This window comes from Bos grunniens, chromosome 10, assembly GCF_055505025.1.
Source record: "Bos grunniens cultivar Pamir isolate PY7600 chromosome 10, Bosgru_T2T1.0, whole genome shotgun sequence".
NCBI lineage: Eukaryota > Metazoa > Chordata > Mammalia > Artiodactyla > Bovidae > Bos > Bos grunniens.
In genome coordinates this window covers 23,966,348-23,984,884 of record NC_141174.1, presented here as the reverse complement: position 1 = coordinate 23,984,884, position 18,537 = coordinate 23,966,348, and the positions used below count along the sequence as shown (strand labels likewise).

General features: G+C 49.7%; 1 protein-coding gene across 3 annotated transcripts in view; it reads left to right on the top strand.

Moving 5' to 3' along the window:
* PLEKHH1 (pleckstrin homology, MyTH4 and FERM domain containing H1) overlaps positions 1-18,537 on the top strand; it is a 58,984-nt gene that overhangs the window by 23,104 nt on the left and 17,343 nt on the right. For all 3 annotated transcript variants that reach the window (XR_015134132.1, XM_086320124.1, XM_086320125.1), the window contains exons 3-11: positions 4,408-4,470; positions 5,372-5,521; positions 9,478-9,561; positions 11,058-11,139; positions 11,271-12,013; positions 14,853-14,931; positions 15,536-15,627; positions 17,651-17,801; positions 17,972-18,114. Coding sequence is in view for 2 of the 3 variants with exons in the window: in XM_086320124.1 (XP_086176250.1) it covers positions 4,408-4,470; positions 5,372-5,521; positions 9,478-9,561; positions 11,058-11,139; positions 11,271-12,013; positions 14,853-14,931; positions 15,536-15,627; positions 17,651-17,801; positions 17,972-18,114 (1,587 nt within the window). In the remaining variant the exon portion in view is untranslated. The remainder of the gene's footprint in view (positions 1-4,407; positions 4,471-5,371; positions 5,522-9,477; positions 9,562-11,057; positions 11,140-11,270; positions 12,014-14,852; positions 14,932-15,535; positions 15,628-17,650; positions 17,802-17,971; positions 18,115-18,537) is intronic.

Genomic DNA, 18,537 nt, shown 5'->3' with positions numbered 1-18,537 from the left:
CTGTCCCAGGGAAACTGGTCTGCCTGGTCCTAAGCCCCATCTTTGGTTGTGAAAATCAAGCAAGTAGCTTATATCTACAAACTGCTCGGTAAGTGCCAGGTTATGCACGTGAGCTGGCCGTGAGGCATCTCCTGTGATCTTCACCACAACCCTAGGAGGTGGACATTCGTTACTGTTTTTTCTACTGGTGAGAAAACTGAGGCTCAGAGAGGTTAAGGAATTTATAAGTCACACTGTGGTGGGGCCAGCCGGGCTCCAGAGCCTTATTGCTTACCGGTACCATTCTCTTCAGAGAGTGTGATGCAATGGTAAGAATGTTGAGCCCTTTTCAGAGGGGTAGCTGAGATCAGCCTGGCGAGGCTCCGGGCTCGAACCGCTTCTCAGCACGCAGGTCTGTCCTGGGAGCACAGGAGGGTGCCTGCTGCCTTGGGGCCAGTATTTCACAGCACCAAAAGGAGCTGTGGACATGGGGATTAAATACCAGGTTAGTGCCAAGAACCTTTCATCAGGTCACTACAGCCCATTCTAGGATGGCTTACGAGTCTCATGTGTAAGTCGAAGCTGGTGAAAGTGGATCCTGCCTAAAAGCCAGCCGCCCAAACCTGACGCCACCTTGGCTAGCGTGTCACCCAGACTAAAAGGATAGCTGAGGACTCAGTCCTAGGGAACCCTCTGAAAGGAGAAACAGAACCCAAATAAGGGGGCCTGCCTGTATCACCTTTTCAGATCTCCCAGTGTGGCCCTTTGAGTGAGTGCAGGGGACAATCTGCCGTCATGAATTGTGTCGATCCTGGAATTAAGAGTTTGAAAACTCCAAAATCGACACTCAGGTATAGGCACAGTTGGGAGTGTTCCCGTAGCAATGGAGAAAATGCGTTTTCATAAAAATGGAGGGAAACATGATGTTAAAGATATTCTCTTCAGACAAGGATGGCAGGATGTTGGTAATTGTTGGAGCACAGTCATGGATACATAGATGGTCTTTTATACTCTTCTCTTTTAAAAAACTACCGGATGTGCCAAATGGTTTCAATGTTCAGAAATTTGTTTTAGAGACAAGAGAGTGCCCCAGCATAAAGGTGAATACAGACTGCTTTTAGCTTTGAGTCTCAAGTGCCCTTGCCTAGGAGATAAAAATGGCTGGAGGGTGGGTGGTGAGGAGGACCACGTGGCAGTCAGGCCAAGGCTGGGAGAAGACCCTAGGTTCCCAGGGGCACCTTCCTTCCCATCTGCTTCAGTGATAGCTTACCCTAAAGGATATCTGACATTAAAAATTTAGGGGGTAGAATGCTCAAACATCATTAATAACAGAGTGATTTATGGCTCTGACCCGTGTCATTGATCACTCTTGACCCAAATGGAAATGCCCAAGTGGGAGGTAAGACTCAAATGCATCTTCTTCTTCCCTCTACCATGGTTTCTTTACTGTGTAAGGTCACGGATATGAGTGATCATTTCTTATGGAAATCATATGTCTTCTGAGCTACAGAGCAGATGTCAGATCTAAATGAAGGTGAATCTAGGAAACTTGTCAAGAATCTAAAGCCTTCCCAATCAGTGTTTCATTGTGTTCTTAAAAATTAAATGCTCCTAGTAATTGTATTAGTTAGAGGTGTTCCTGATGTGGGCAGAAATTTCAACCCTGGCTAGCTTAAATAGGGCATTTATTGGGAAGGTCCTGGGACATATCACAGAACTGAAGGACTTAGCTGATAATCATGACTTGGTAAAGTTTGTGCATGATCTCTGGTGCAGTCCCCTGACTCTCATCTCTGGCCTCTTAATCCCACATTTCGGCTTTCTGGGGAGAGAGAACCTGATTTGCTCCTGGAAGAGTCAGTTCTGGTGCCCAAGGGGGAAGGGTTATATAGTACTAACCTGGTCACTGGGTTATGTGTCAACCACCACCCCACCCCTCCACCAAGTAGAATGTTTTTTTGCACTATGCAACCATGCCTATCACCATAATATTGGTTTATTCTATGCTGTTACCTCCCCTGTAGCTACGATGTCCCAAGGACTGTTTGATTTTGGAAAGGCCATCTGGCTATAATTGATGCCTGAGTCTGGCCAGAACAAACCCAGTGTCTCAGGCTTGAGTCAAGAGGTTCCATCATGATTATTAAACCCAGGAGAGGAAGGAAAGAGGAGATGCAGACATCCTTGGACTGAGCACAGGAATGCTTATCAAAGATGGTCCTGTCTGTTGGGAGCCCAGGGAGCATTTTTGTCCCCTGGGTTGTAAATCTTGAGGTTTTATTTGGTATCCTCTGTCCTTTCAAAGGGAACATGTACTGAAAACATCTGTCTCTCCCCAACTCCAAGGAGGAAAAAATGGATGAGGGAAGGTGGTCCTGAGAGCAGTTTCTCCAGGCTCTCTAACTTGAACCGCTCCTGGGTAACCCTCCTTTCACTGCCTGGCACCAGACCGGGGGACTTCTTTTCTTTTCCATCCTTCAATCAAAGCCTGAAGGCAGAATTTCACCTAGGCAGAAGAGAGATTGGGAAAGAGAGAAAATTAATTGTTCAGTTCACTGGTAAATATCGAGCCAGGGTCCATGCTAGATGCAGAAAGTTGAGTAGCCAGAGAAAAGGCCAAATCTGCAGAGATAAGGTGGGCGAGGACTGGACCAGCGCTTGGGATGTGAGGCCTGTCCAGTCGCACGGAGGACACACCTGGGACATGACGCCACTGGTATGGTTTTCCTGCAGACCTGTTGCCCTGAGACAAGGCATGGTAGGGGAAGCAGGAGTTGACTCAACTAGGCCCTGGCGTCTGGTTGGAGAATGGAATGTGTGACTGTGCTGTGCTTCCGCAGGGCCTTTATGTGATGGCGTGTGGTTTTGGCAGTGCCCTCTGAGCCCTGACCGGGGGGATGGTGGGAGCTGAAATCCACTCCACTCGGTAGGCTGTAAGCTCGAGAAGTGGCAGAGATGCCCCCACTGCTCCTGAGCTGCTCCTTAGGCTTTAGCTTAGATCTGTTCCCTGATGAGCTTCTGTGTGTAAGAGCATTGGTCCCTTTCCTTGGGCCAGTTGGCATGAGATTCCAGAATTGCTGTGATCCTCAGACCTCTACGGGAAGCAAGAAAGAATTTTTAAGAAATGTGTCTTAAACCTCTATTTAAGATTAAAACAATCAAGAAGGGGATATCCATGAATGCCATTTGCAGTCAGAGGCATCCTGAGAGAAGGAAAGTAAGTATTTGTCCCCAGCCATTGAGCCGTTCCCAGTGGGAGGGAACATCCTCATCCTGATGATGGGGGCTCACGTGGGAGCAGGGTCCATGTCAGACACGTAGCGAGCAGTGGCAGGGCACTGCCTGCAGCCCGCTGCTGTGGGGAGGACGGCCTGGGAGAGGAGCCTGAAGGCAAGAGTTGGGCGAGGACACCCCAGGAAGAGATGGTGGCACTGCTGCCCCTTCCCGCGGCCTCCAGAGGGAGAAAGACCTCAAGTTTTCTCACTCACCGTAGAAAGGACAGCACCTCTGGGCTCCTTACCTGCCCCAGGCTTCAGGGCTACCTGAGGGTGAAACAGGAGAGTGAAAAAGGTGGCTTAACACTCAACATTCAAAAAACAAAGATCATGGCATCTGGTCCCATCACTTCATGGCAAACAGATGGGGAAAAAGTAGAAACAGTGGCAGATTTTATTTTCTTGGGCTCCAAAATCATTGCAGATGGTGACTGCAGCCATGAAATTAAAAGATATTTGATCCTTGGAAGGAAAGCTATGACAAAACTAGACAGTGTATTAAAAAGCAGAGACAGCATTTTGCCAACAAAGGTCCATCCAGTCAAAGCTATGGTTTTTCCATTAGTCATGTAAGATGTGAGAGTTGGACCATAAAGAAGGCTGAACACCTAAGAATTGGTGCTTTCGAACTGTGGTGCTGGAGAAGACTCTTGAGAGTCCTTTGGACAGCAAGGAGATCAAATGAGTCAATCCTAAAGGAAATCAACCCTGAATATTTATTGGAAGGACTGATGCTGAAGCTGAAGCTCCAGTACTTTGACCACCTGGTGTGAAGAGCTGACTCATTGAAAAAGACCCTGATGCTGGGAAAGGTTGAAGGCAAAAGGAAAAGAGGGCTGCGAAGGATGAGATGGTGAGATAGCATCACCGACTCAACAGACATGAATTTGAGCAAAGTCTGGGAGATAGTGAAGGACAGGGAAGCCTGGCGTGCTGCAGTCCATGGGGTTGCAAAGCGTCAGACACAACTGAGTGATGGAACAACAACCAGGGCTGCCATGGACATCTTTACCCTGATATTCTTGAGCCTCTTGCAAGGAGTAGTTTAAGCCGGCCTGTGTGTAGCGTCTGCAGAATTCACGTGTGTTGCCTTGATGCCATGTTCATAGCAGGGACGCCGCAGTTATATCTCGTTTTCTCTCTGGCTGAGCAGATGCAGGAGCTGGAGCAGAGGCTGCTGGATGCAGAGCAGAGAGCAGAGAACGCGGAGACCCAGGTAATGGGGAGGAGATGGTGGGAGTGTGCAGGGAGAATGACCTTTCCTGACCCTTCCCATGGACACTCATGGACACATCACACCGATGTGGTCTGCCCCAGAGAGGCCTGCTTCTTACTGGGACGAGGAAAACCAGCAGTCATGTGTTAGACCTTCTGAACAAATAAAGGTGCCTGGGGCTTTCTATGGGCATGAGGGAATCTCGGGTAAGGGTTAGGGCAGTGAGCAGATGCGTGGCATAGTCCAAATAGGCTGGGTTATGCTGAGGTAACCTGTGGAGTCTGACATGTCCACAGTTTATCATATTTAGTTCTCATTCATGATACCTCTACTGAGGGTCAGCCAGGGATTCTGCTTCACACAGTGATCTGGGGATCCAGGTGAATAGAGTTCCCCATCTTCCGGCTGAATCAGCTAGCACATGCAGTCTTCTTGGTTGCCATGGCAGGGAAAGAGAGCTGGGTGCTTGTGCACCAGCTTGTAAATACTTCAGCCCAGAAATAATGCATCGTTCCACTCCGACCCATTGACTTCATGACTTCCACGGCCACCTAACTATAAGATGGCTGAGAAGTATTAGGAAGTTCATGAAGATTCAATGAGCAGCAAATGCGTCTGTCACAGTGAGGTTGGAGCATTTCCTCTCCAGGACTTTTTGTCCTGTCCAGCTTGTCCTTACTGGGGCCCCCAGAGTTAGATGGCCCTACACCTGGCTACTCCTTCCTCGTCAATTCCTTCTTTTTCCCAGATGAGGCTTCATAAATGGTCACTGAATTAATTGGCTCCCATTGCCCTGGGTAAGAACTCTGCCTTGGAGTCACAAGCTGGGGCATCAGGAAGCATCCCATCCCATGTCAGTGGCATCGCATCCCCACCCTATGATATAATTGGTACTTTCCAGGTGGGTGTGATGGAAGAGAAGGTGAAATTGTCCAATCTGATGAATGTGGACTCAGCAGGCAGCCTGCACCGGAAGTACCAAGAGTTGCTGAAAGCCATGCAGGGCAAAGATGAGCTCATCAGTGAGCTGGAGGCACAGCTGGAGAAGCAGGTAAGTACTAGCACCCTTTGCAGCAGCTGGAGCAGCTGCCCACAGCCCCTGAGCAGAGCCGCTCTGCTTCAGCCTCTGGTGGCAGGGGCTCACTCCCTCACCAGGCTGTTCATCCGCATGGAGATGTAATTATTGGAAGGGGAATGAGGAGCCAGGCAGGGGATGTGGTGGGAAACGGAATTGGAGGCTGACTCATCTGGGTTGAATCCCATCTTTAGCACCTGTGACCAGATGACTTAAATTGCTGATTTTCTTTTTATACATCTGTAATATAGGGGTTGTAATATGTCATAGGGCTGTCGGCAGAATGAACTCAGGGAGTCAGGGTACAGTGTCAGACACGAGGTTGGTGTTTGGTCAGGAGAGCTTTTCCTTCTCCACCACGTGCCCTGCCAACCTGTGGGACATGTAGTATTTGGAGCAGCACAGAGCCAGACTGTCAGCCTCGGCTGGCCAAAGTCTCTCAATGCACCTGAGTAGGCAGAGACCAAGGTTGCTGCCTCCTCTGAAAAGCGCATGGAACTCAGGAGAGGCCAGTGCCCAGTGTTGCATCCAGTCAGCACCTTTGTTCTGGAGAGGACATCTGGGACACCCCCCGCCACCAGTCGCATACACCCAGCTTCCCCGTCGTGATCTCATTAACATCATCCTAATTCTGTCCCTCCCCTCTGCCATTGGTCTTACCTACCCAGCTTTTCCCTGGTGCCAGAGCTTCATTGTTTCCAACAACAAAAAAAAACTTCATAGCTTGGCCAGACAACTTGCAATTTTCCACATGTGTACTGTCTATGGAACTCCCAGCTGATCCTGCTAATGCCTTCCCACTGTCACAGGAACATTCGTAACCATTCGCCAGTAGTCACTGAACATTTCCGCTTTTACCTCCCACAGTGTGGGGCACCATGTCTTCCTGAAAAATCATGGGAAAGTATAATATTGACACATGGAATCTTTCGTCAATTTCCCATTGATTTTAGGTGCCCGTCTTCTCTTTGGGGCTTGCCAGGTGGCACTGGTGGTAAAGAACTCGTCCGCCAGTGCAGGAGACATAAGAGACGGGTTCAATCCCTGAGTTGGGAAGACTTCTGGAGGAGGGCATGGCAATCTACTCTGATATTCTTGCCTGGAGAATCCCCTGGACAGAGGAGCCTGGTGGGCTACAGTCCATGGGGTCGCAGAGTCAGACATAATTGAAGCGACTTAGCACGCATGCACATTTCTCTTCTGAGTGGTCCATAGTTAAAAGTGGCAGCATCTGGCATGGGTGGGCAAAATGCGTCCTGCTAAAGCTGAGGTCAAGAAAAAAATCCTTTCACGGTAATACTAGGACCAGATCAGAATAGGAAAAATGCTGTTCTGCAAGTCAGTAGACCTGGTTTTAGTCCCAGCCAGGCCATAAACTAACAGAGGCAAGTCATTTCACCCTCTGGGCCTCAGTTTCCATAGCCACATAAAGATCAGGTTATCAGGCTAGGTTGGGTTGGCAAATTTTTTCTGTAGAGGGCCAAGTAGTAAATATTTTTGGCTTTGCAGGCCACATGGTCATTGTTGCAACTACCCAGCTCTGCTGCTGTGGCCTGGAAGCAGCCTTGGATAACACAGAAATGAATGGGCAGGGCTGTTTGGGGAAGGCCCAGGTGGAAGACTGGATTTGGCCTGTGGCCAGTATGCAAACCTCCAGGGGCTCCCCAACCTCCGGCATCTAGTGCCTGATGATCTGAAGTGGAGCTACTGTAATAATAATAGAAATAATGCCCACAATAAAGTGCTTAAATTATCCCCAAACCACCCCTCCCATCCACTTACCCCAGTCCGTGGAAAAATTGTCTTCCACGAAACTGGTCCCTGGTGCCAAAAAGGTTGGGGACCACTGCACTAGAAAAGCTTACCAGTTCTCCAGCTCTGAAATACTGAGTCAGACATATTCATAGCCCCATCTCATTTCCACCAACCCTCTTGTTTGGGGCTTACATCCATCATCTTATAGTTTCGAGGCCGTTTTCCCCTAGAAGGGTAACCAAAGTCGTTCCAGGTGGTCTCCGAACAGCTGAGAAGACACCAGTTGTCTCCATGCTCTTTAGAGCAGGGAACTCGTTCTGGAACGGGTTATCACCTGCTCCTCAGGCGCTGTGCTGTGCACATTCTGTCCCTTCATCCTCAATATGACCCGGAAGGGAGATGTGTCATTGCCCATTTTAGAGATGACATCACCAGGGGATGATGGAGCCTGCGCAGTGCCCAGCAGCAAATCAGCCTCAGAGGCAGAGGCAGATCCCCACAGCCTGTATTTTGTTCTTCCCTAGGCTGCTGTTCTTCAGATGCAAACCTCACTTTTCACTTTATAGTGGTCCCTCTGTATCCACAAGGGACTGGTTGCAGGACGCCCCACAGATAACAAGATCCACGGATGCTGGAGTTCATTATATAAAAGGGCGGAGTACCCTTTTATATAGAAAAGGGTATATAAAGATCCTCCACATCTGTGGAATCAGGTCTGTGGTTGGTTGAATCTGTGGATGCCAACCCCACCAGTAGGAAGAGCCGACTGTACTCCACTCTTTTATCTGATGACTTGAGCACCCACGGATCTTGGTATCTGCAGGGTGTCCTGAAACCAGTATCCCGGTACATACCGAGGGATCACTGTATACTATTGATTATTTTGAGGGAATTGCACTCATGTGCTAATTTACCTTTATTTTTTGAGTTTTAACTGTAAAGGTAATACATGCTTATGGTAAAAAATACAAATGGACCAGAAGGATATAAAATGACAGCATTTTTCCCTCTGGCATCATCCTTCATTTCCATTCCTCACCACTAATCACTGTTCTTTGCGACCATTTCCTGTGTATCAGAGCACAGCGTTCCATTTTCATTTTGTTTATTCAGCCAAACCCTTATTTGTGGACTCTTAGAGGTTATTTCCAGTTTTGAGGGTTTTTTTTTGTTTTTGTTGCTTTATCCAATAACAATGCAACTAATGATTCCTAAGCATTAGATTTGTTAAATCAATAGTATGGACATGTAAAATGTTGACAAATACTATCAAGTGTTTCCCCCAAAAAGCTTTGCCAGGATGTAGGAGGTGAGCTGTTTCCCAGCACCCTTGATAATTTGGGGTTATGTCAAACTTTTAGGTTGTGTTAGTCTATTCACTTTAATCTGCATTATTAAAATTATAATTAAGATTGGGCAGCTTTTCATGGGTTTCTTTACCTTAATTTTGCTGTTATCTCCTATTCATATCCTTTGCATAATTTATTGGTTTGATCATTTCAAATTATCCCCTTTGTATGTAAATCATTTGTGTTGCAAATCATCCCCCAGTTGGGTTTTTTTTGGGGGGGTGCTGTATGTTGGGTCCTCGTTGCTGTGCGGGCTTTTCTCTAGTTATGGCGAGCCGGGGCTCCTCTCTAGTTACAAGCACGGGCTTCTCATTGCAGTGGCTTCTCTTGTTGCAGAGTGTGGGCTCCAGACCACGTGAGCTTCAGTAGTTGTAGCTCCTAGGCTATAGAGTCCAGGCTTAATGGCTGTGGTGCACTGGCTTAGCTTAGTTCTTCCGTGGCATGTGGGATCTTCTCAGACCAGAGATCTAACCTGTGTCTCCTGCATTGGCAGGTGGATTCTTTACCACTGAGCCACTAGGGAAGCCATCCAGTTAGTCTTTTAATTTTGTTTAAGGGCATCTTTTTTTGGTTGTATAGTAATTTATAGTGATGATGTAGATTTATTAGTCTTTTCCTTCATGGCTATTTGGGATTTGTACTTGTAGTATGCTTAGGAAGGCCTTTCTCACTTTAGAATATTTTCGAAAAATTCATAAATGAATGTGTCTTCTGTACTGGCTCACCTCCATCCTGTCCGGTAATATTTCTTCTCAGGGCCTGCCACCTCCATTTATTCACTAAACCAGGGACTGCCATGACTAACTAAAGGCCTTTTCCGTCTTGCAGAAGCAGATGAGAGCGGAAGAGGCAAAAGTTGTTCAAGAAAAAGCTGCAAAGATCAAGGAATGGGTGACACTGAAATTAGCAGAAGTGAGTTAAAAGCTGGTCTGGGAACACCTGGGAGGGACTTGTGTGGGGTTGCTCTGGTCCCCCTGTGTGTTTCTGCCTCCATCTGTATTTGGGGTCTTGCCTGCCTTTCATTTTGTTAACCATTTGTCCCCCACTCAGCTTAGATGTGGAGACACTTCACTTTCCCCTTCCTGTTGTTAGGGTTGGGTTTCCTGAGAGCTTCTGGCTAGCTTTGTGTCTGGGGAGAAGGAAGGATTTTCCCTTCTGAGAAATCAGTTTCCCTCAGAGAAGCACATATGGTCCTTACCATCCACCCTCTGTCCTTGCCATTCTTTTTAACTTTTTTTTTTTGATGGTCACATATACATAAAGTGTACCATTTGAGCTGTCTTTAAAGTGTACAAATGCAGTGGAATTAAGTACATTCACAGTGATGTGTACCCATCACCATTATTTCCAAAACTCTTCATCACCCCAGACAGAAAGTCTGTACCATTAATCACTAACTCCCTGTTGTCTCCATTCTACTTCCACCTCTGTCCATCTCCTTTCATAGTTTCATCACTTGCTACAGCTTTATTTAGGAAACTCAGGACTAGAAGCTATAGCACTGTGGAAAAAAGAAAAAAGCTCTAAACAAAAGGAAAGGGAATTAACATTTGGAGAGGAGCGAACACTCATCATGGCTTCCTCTTTCCTGACACAAGTGACCCACACCTGTGGGAGGTAGCTGCTCATTTTGCCTCTTGTCCCTTCTGTGGGTGCACAACTCAGGTCACCTGCTAGACTATAAGTCCTTGGGGACAGAGCTGACGCCTGTTACTCCATCTTCCACAGCCCTGACCTCTTGCTAAAAGAAGCTCAATAAAAGTGTGTTGGCTTTCATTTCCAAGAAAATGCAGCCATTCTGAGGCTGGATCTCATGAATGGTGTGTTGAGCAAAAGAAGCCAGATAGAAGTCCACCGCGAAAAGTTCTATTTACATAAATTTCTAATGGGCACAACTACATGAATGAGCGTAGGGATGCATACTTAGACGGTAAAACGCAGAAAGCAAGGAAATGAGTCTTAGAGACTCAGAAGACTTGTCTCCTCCGTGGGCGGGGAGGACGGTGTGACTGGGGAGGGATGAGTCTCGGTTGCCTGGGGTGCTGGCAGATTCCTCTCTCTTAACCTGTGTGGTGGTCACATGACTGTTCATTTCAGTCATTTGTTAAGATATTCACTGGTGTGGAATGCGTTTTTTGTGTTATATTTCACCATTATTTGGAAAGGTTAAAACAACCTAGAAAAAGAAAGCCCGAGGACTCCCAAATGGAATCTTATCCCAACCAAAACCAGGGAGCCCAGAGGGAAGGCAGAGGTCAGGGCTCCCAGAAGAGTCATCAGTGGATTGGGTTAAGGGCACCATGGGTTCTTTTTTGAGGATTTGATCTTGGAGAAGGATTTTAATCTCGTTTTGAATTATTTGTCTAAACCTGTAGGCTTGAGTATTCTAAATCTTCATTTTTCTTTAGCTTGAGATGGAGAATCAGCACCTGAAAAGCTGTAATCAGCACCTGGTGGAGCAGGTGGGAGCCCTTCAACGTGCAGTGGAAGGTAAATGGGCCAGCCTGTGTGGGGACTGGGGAGTAGGGTGTGTGTGGAGGGGGCGGGGGTGCTTGTATATGTGGTGGGTACTGGCTGAATTGGGGGAGCTCTTAATATGCCTATATTTGTCCCAACCACAGCTCTTCAGATGTCACCTTCGGGGAAGCTGCTGGTGGCCCCCCAGGGAACCACAGAGCGGGAGTCTGTCCCTTCGGGACCAGGGACCCAGCCAGCGGGGCAGGACAGTGGTCCTCTGGCCCAGGGTGCCCTGAAGGCAGCTATCCCTGCACCTTCTCCAGGTGCCCTGCAGAGCAAGGACTCTGTTCCTAAAGCAGGAAGCCCCATGGAGGATTCTAGTTCCCAGACAGTCCACCCTGGAGCAACATCAGAGGCCAAGACCCTTCCACTTCATCTGGGAAGACAGGGCTCTCCTGGCCAGCTGTGCCTGAGGCCTCGTACCCCCAGGCATGCTCTGGCCTCCTGGGGTGAGGGCCTGGTCACTGCTCAGGGAGGGACGCTCCCTCGGACGAAGACTTCTGCCAAGGAAGGTGGCCCCGGCTGTAGCCTGACCCTGCCAAAGGCCCGGGCTCCCAGCACCCTCCGGGACAGCATCCAGCTGGCCAAGCGGCACCACAGCCAGCCTCAGGCAGGCCCTGGGCACTTCAGCCATGTGGTGCGCATTGAGGTGGGGACCCTCTCAGCCTTCCACCCCCACAGCCTTCCCAAGGGGGTGGTCAGAGCCAAGCCCTGGGAGGAACCAGAGAAGATGGAGATGGAGGAACAACCCCCTGTGGGGGAGAAGGAGGCCCAAGGAACAGAGCTGGAGGAAGTGGATTTGGAGAACAAACCACCCACACCCCCCTTGCACCGCTTTCCATCCTGGGTAAGAAGCTCCCTCAGGGACAGGACAGAGGGGCCTGGCTGATGATATGACCACTTTTGTGGTGCCCAGACCACCCCACCCACAAGGGGTGGAGCAAAGATTTCTGATGATCAGATGGTGGCCGGCTGTTTCCTGGACTTGGGCCACAGCCAAGCTGCATGCCTGTTTTCTCTTGTCATCTTTGTGAGTCTCCAAGGAGGCTCAGTGTGGTGGCTAAGAGCACCTAGGATCAAACAAGAAGGACTGAATCACTAGCTCTGTGAGTTAGCATGAGCTGCTGAACGTCTGTGCCTCAGTTCCCCTCTCTATAAAATGGGGATAGTAGTACCTGCTTTACAGGGTTGCCCTGAGGATTCAGTGTGTTAATGTGTATTTGATGAGTAGGTGCAGCAGTGGCTCACAGCAAGGGGAGAGGTTGTTGGAAACAGGGCAGGGGCCAAGAGAGGTTAGAATACCACCAGAACCATCCCTCGTCTTGCTCACTGTTGCTGCTGCTGCTAAGTCGCTTCAGTCGTGTCCGACTCTGCGACCCCATAGACTGCAGCCCACCAGGCTCCCCCGTCCCTGGGATTCTCCAGGCAAGAACACTGGAGTGGGTTGCCATTTCCTTCTCCAATGCATGTAAGTGAAAAGTCAAAGTGAAGTCGCTCAGTTGTGTCCGACTCCTATCGACCCCATGGACTGCAGCCTACCAGGCTCCTCCATCCATGGGATTTTCCAGGCAAGAGTACTGGAGTGGGGTGCCATTGCCTTCTCCTCCTCTGGTTCACTGCCATCTTGTAAATCCAGATGCTTTGGAGTCCTAAAGCAGAGGTGGGCAGTAAGGGAGCATTCGGCAGGAGGGGCTCAGCTCCTTCCGTCCGTGAGACAGGATCGCTCTTGTCATTTTTTTTTTTCTAAGTCGCTTCAGTCGTGTCTGACTCTGTGTGATCCCATAGACGGCAGCCCACCAGGCTCTGCCGACGCTGGGATTCTCCCGGCAAGAGTACTAGAGTGGGCTTGTCACTTTAGGGAACCATAATGGCCAGAAAACCCAACGTCTCTTCTTGGGTGGGGCCAGCTGGGCAGTAACCACATGGGAAAAATTGAGACTCAAAATTGCAGGAAGGCCGTTTCTCAATCTGAGGGAGTCAGATGGACTGATTTGCTGATTTAGAGTTCCTTTTTCTGATAGTCTGCAAAATAACCTTGTGAGTTAGGCATCGTGGGCTGTGTGCTCAGTTGGCTCAGTCGTGTCCCACTCTTTGCAACCCCATGGACTGTAGCCCACCAGGCTCCTCTGTCCATGGGATTCTCCAGGCAGGAATACTGGAGTGGGTTGCTATTTGCTCCTCCGGGGGATCTTCCTGACCCAGGAATCAAACCCACGTCTCCTGTGTCTCCTTCATTGGCAGGTGGGTTCTTTACCACCACTGCCATCTGGGAAGTCTGAGTTAGGCATCAGGTAACCTTCTGTGAAACAGTCTTGCATTTGTTTAACCTAAGTCCCACAAGTTTCACTTTCTGTCTGTGAAGTCAGAGGCCTATCTGTAGTTGAATTCCACAACTATTCCTGGCAGGAATAATCTCTTTTATGCCTGATTTTACCACTTGGACCCAGTTTATCTGCCCTACATAAGCAGAGAATTCCCTGCCCCAGCCCAGTGCCACCCCTGCCCTGTAATCCCTCCTTGCTGCCCATCACTTCCCTTCCCTTGCCTGCAGGTACCGCAGGCTCTCATTCCAGCCCTTGCCAGCTCATTCCTCCCTCTCCCACGTGCCCCAGCACTGCCACTCCTGTCTGGAGTGGCCTTGATGTAGCATCCACCCCGCTTCCCAGCCCAACCCCAAGAACCAGGCCAACAACCTTTCCCAGTCCCTGTGCCTCACATGTCACCTGAAGGGGCCTTTGTTTTCCCTTTACCTTGAGTGGAAAAGAGATATGGAAAAGGTGGGACTTCTGGGTTGTTTGGGAGGGATCCAAACCCTAAGGAAAGCTCCCCAGGCCTGTGGGCCTGCTTCAGAACCAGGGAACCCTGAGGGGCAAGGGAAGAGTTGGGGTGGGCATTCCTGTTGTCTTCTGTGGTGGGGTTCAGGAGTCTGAGTGAGCTAGGACTTTGAGCTTGAAGCCTAACCATGATATGACATTGTTGCCGTAGGGAAAAACGATGTCTCAGTTTTCTAACAACTGGCTTACAAAAGGGCACGTCCTTGCCATGGGACTCTCACCTCATCATTGTCAGTGCCCCAACTTCTAGGGCTCTAAGATGCAGAGAAACAGGTCCTGGTCCCCCCTCCTCCTGAACTTCTTGCCCCAAGGGGAAGGGCCGCAGCGAGGGAGGGAATAAATATCACCTGATGAGCACTGGCTGTGTTCTAGGCGTTAGATGTTTTTGTTGATAATTTCATTTGATTGTCACAACAGTCTGAAAGGTATTATTTATTATGCCCATTTTGGTTGGTTGGTTTTAGTCACTAAATCGTGTCCAACTCTTGTGACCCCCATGGACCATAGCCCGCCAGGCTCCTCTGTCCATAGGATTTCCCAGGCAAGAATACTGGAGTGGGTTGCCATTTCCTTCTCCAGGGAGTCTTCCTGACCCAGGGATCGAACCTGGGTCTCTTGCATTGCAGTCAGATTCTTTACTAACTGAGCCACCAGGGAAGCCCACATTTAAAGCCGAGGAAAATGAGGTCCAGAAATGGTGTTAACTTGCCCCCAGATGCCCCCACCCCTACCCTTGGAGGCTAAGCGTGAATGTGGACCCAGGTCTGCCGGCCTCCAAAGCCAAGGGCCGGGATGGGCACAGAGGTGGGTGGGGTGCATGGGCCTTGACCCCCTGCCACCGCCCTGTTCCAGGAGAGCCGGATCTACGCTGTGGCCACGTCCGGCATGCGGCTGTCTGAAGTGCCTGTCAGAAGTAATGCCACCTGCTGCGGTGAGTCCCAAGTGGCTCCTGTGGCGGGCAGGGTGGGCATGCGTGGAGGAGAGGACTCTGAGCTACACCTAGGCCAGGTCACCTGCAGCCCATTCCTTCCCACAACAGGTGAGGTTCACGTGAAAGCACGTGGCCAGGGCTCCCTTGGAGGGAGAAGGAAGCTGCAGGGTTCTGCTCATCCAGTGTAGGGTGGGAGTGGGCGTGAACAGAGTTGTAGCCAATTACGGAGATGGAAGGGGTTTTGGAGGCCGGGCCTCCAGCAGCCGTCCACCTGCGCTGGCCTTCCCTGCCGCAGCGCGAGGACTGTGGGCTGAAGGAGCCACCACCCCTTGCTGTGTGTGGCTCCGGAGTCACCTGCCACAGCGGCCCCACAGTGATGCGAGCGCCGCTAGTCACATGGCGTGTAACTCACCTTGGCAAGAGTCCCTCGTGCTGGTATCTGTCACCTGGTCTTTCCGGTCTGTCGAGAGTGCTGTTTGTTTCAGGGAATGCTGTCTATGCGGATCTCTCTCCTCCTGGCGCCGCTCAGGTCTCTGCCTCCCTCCCACCCCTTCCTGGGTTATGTCACCGGAGTGAATCTCATTCCTCTCTCCTGCCCCTTCAGCTTCAAGCCCTCCTGCTCTGGCATCACCTGGGCCATTCTCTGGCCTTGTCTACAAGAACGTCGCCGTGCCTGTCTACACAGCCCTGAAGGGGGTAAGAAGCCGCTGTTGGAGGAGGGATTGTCCTCCTCCAGAAAGGCCCTCCCTTCACCTCCTGACCACCACCCGTATCTGCAGGCAGTGGCTGGAGTCGAGCTCTAGGGTCAGGCCTCTGAACACACATGTAACTCTAGGCAGGCAGCTCAGTGCCTGCTCCACTACTGCCCCGCCCCCCACACCATGTATCATTTCATTTATCTTTATTAGATTTTTAAAAATCTATTTTTAATTTTTCTTCCAATTTTATTGAGGTAATAAAAACCTAATAAAGATATTGCTGTGCACCAGGAACTTATATAGTGTTGCAGGTCAATTATACTTCAAATTGACTTATTTCCAAATGGCTTAGTAAGCCATTTCGTGATGTATGTAAGTCAAACTATTATGCTCCACATCTTCATCCAATTCCCCCACTTGAGGAACCACAAGTCTGATCTCTTTTTCTATGAGTTTCTTTGTTTTTGAAGTATAATTGACCTACAACACTATATGAGTTCCTGGTGCATAGCAATATCTTTATTAGGTTTTTATTAGAAAAATTCTACATTTACAAAAATGTGAAAGATTATGATGGAGGGCAAAGTAAAAAGTTAGAGGTTAAACCAATGCCTGCTCCACCTCTTCTCATCTTTTCACATGTCTGTCCCAGAGACCAGTGGGGTTCCATCCTGAATTTTTTATGTGTTCAAACATGTATTCCCATATATACTCCCATAACTTTTCTACATTTTAGAAAAACATTTATTTATTTGGCTGCCTCGGGTCTTAGTTACAGCACATGGAATCTTTACTGCATCGTGTGGCATCTTTCACTGTGGCACATAGACTCTTAGTTGCTCCACAGCACGTGGAATCTTAGTTCCCTGACCAGGGATCAAACTCATGTCACCTGCATTGTAAGATGAATTCTTAACCACTGGACCATCAGGGAAGTCCCTCTCTCTCTATATATATATATTTTTTTTTTTTTAACAAAAATCAGATATTGCTACAACATGATGTTTTCGTATACTTTTTGATCTGTTTTTGTTACTGTTTTTTGAGATCATAACAGTAATACTTTGTAAAACTTGTTTGTAGAAGGATAAAAAGCCCAAAGTGAAATTTCCTCTTACTCCTAACCCTAGAGGCAGCTATCACTGATGGTTTGGTGTTTATTCTGTAATGCCCTCTGATGTGTTTACAAATGTTCTGTCCCTCTCTCACGTGTACACACACAGAGGATGACGTCATGCATGTTAGTCTGCCCGTTGCTTTTGCACCCAGCCATGTGTCAGGTCTTCCTGCCCCGCCTCCACAGGCGGCACAGCTCTGCCTCCCTTTTTAGGGCTGTCCAGTATCCCTGGTATAGACGCCCCATAACGACTTTAACTTGTCCTCCCCTGATTCACAGTGTGGGTCATCTCTATCTCTAAAATCAATGTTGCGATGAACATCACCTTGCAAATACTTCTCTGTGCACTTATATATACATAAAGACCTAGTTCTAGAGGTGGAATTTATGGGTAGATAATATGTATGTTTTAAATTGTGACAGGTAGTGACAAATAACCTCCTAAAAAGATGTTATCACACTATAGAGAGTATCCTTTTCCGCACAGTTTCCCCAACATTGAAGTAATTGGTCTTTTAAAATTTTTACTATGATCTCGATTTGTCATCCCCACCCACTTTTAAAGCTCCAGTCTCAGCCTTGGCCGGTGGTGTGGTTTTCTGGCCCCCTAGTGGCAGGGAGCAAGGGTCCCAGCGGCCAGCTGTTCAGCCCCAGTGGGCAGCTCCCCTGGGGACCACGTGGTGTGTGGGGGAGAGAGAAGCATGGAGGTGAGGATGCAAGGGTAAGGTGATCAGGTCAGGAGGGGACAGTTGTCTTTTGGGTGTTCCAGCTGGGTGGAGGCTTCCCCATGCGCTAGACAGGCTGTGTTGGCCACACCGGGGCACATGGAGCTGGAGTGAAAGTGCAGGTGGGTGAGGCTTGCTTTGCAGCAGGAGCTGCAGTGGGGAGGGGGCCTGTCTTGCAGAAAGCCACGCAGATCAGCACGGTGCCCTTTGTGGACGAGTCCTCTGGGTCCGATGATGACTGCAGCTCCCAGGCTAGCTTCCGAACTTCACTCCCCTGCTCTGAGTCCAGGAAAACCAGTGGACTGGGCAGCCCCCGGGCCATCAAGAGAGGTAGGGAGGAGAGGGGTGGGAGGGGTATGAAACAATGACGGGCCCCTCCTCTCCTCCCATGGGCAGTCCTACTTGGGGGTCCCTGGCGGGTGAGGAAGGCCCTGCAGTTCCCAGGCTGGGCTAGCCAAGAGGGTGTGGACCCAGGCCTGGACTCCTCTTCCCTTGGACAGGCGTCTCCATGTCCTCGCTGAGCTCCGAGGGTGACTACGCCATTCCCCCGGATGCCTGCTCCTTGGACAGTGACTACTCTGAGCCTGAGCACAAACTGCAGCGCACCTCATCCTATTCCACTGATGGGCTGGGCCCGGGCGGGGTGAGCTGGGAGCTCCGCTCCCACCCCACGGGGCCAAGGCAGGGCTGGGTGGGAGTGGACCGCCAGTACGAGGCCCAGGCAGCAGCTGTGGGGTCCCTGGGACTGGCGAAGGGACAGCGGGGCCTGGGGGCTGCCACTGATGCTGTGAGGCCTCGGGGAGTGGGCGGGGGGTATGCAGTTACGAGGTCAGGTGCACTCAGACCTCATCACTATGGCCCGGGGGGCCCCGTGGGGCAGGAGGAGTTTACACGTGTTGCCTCTTTAGCACCACGCTGACCCGGGAATGCTGAGCGCTAACAGTGTATTTATTGAGTTCTTACTGTGCCGGGCACCATGCTCAGGGCTTTGCATGCCGTGTCTCATTTGTCCTCACAGTCATCTCAGGCTTATTACCCCACCTCGCGGATGAGAAGCCTGAGGCTC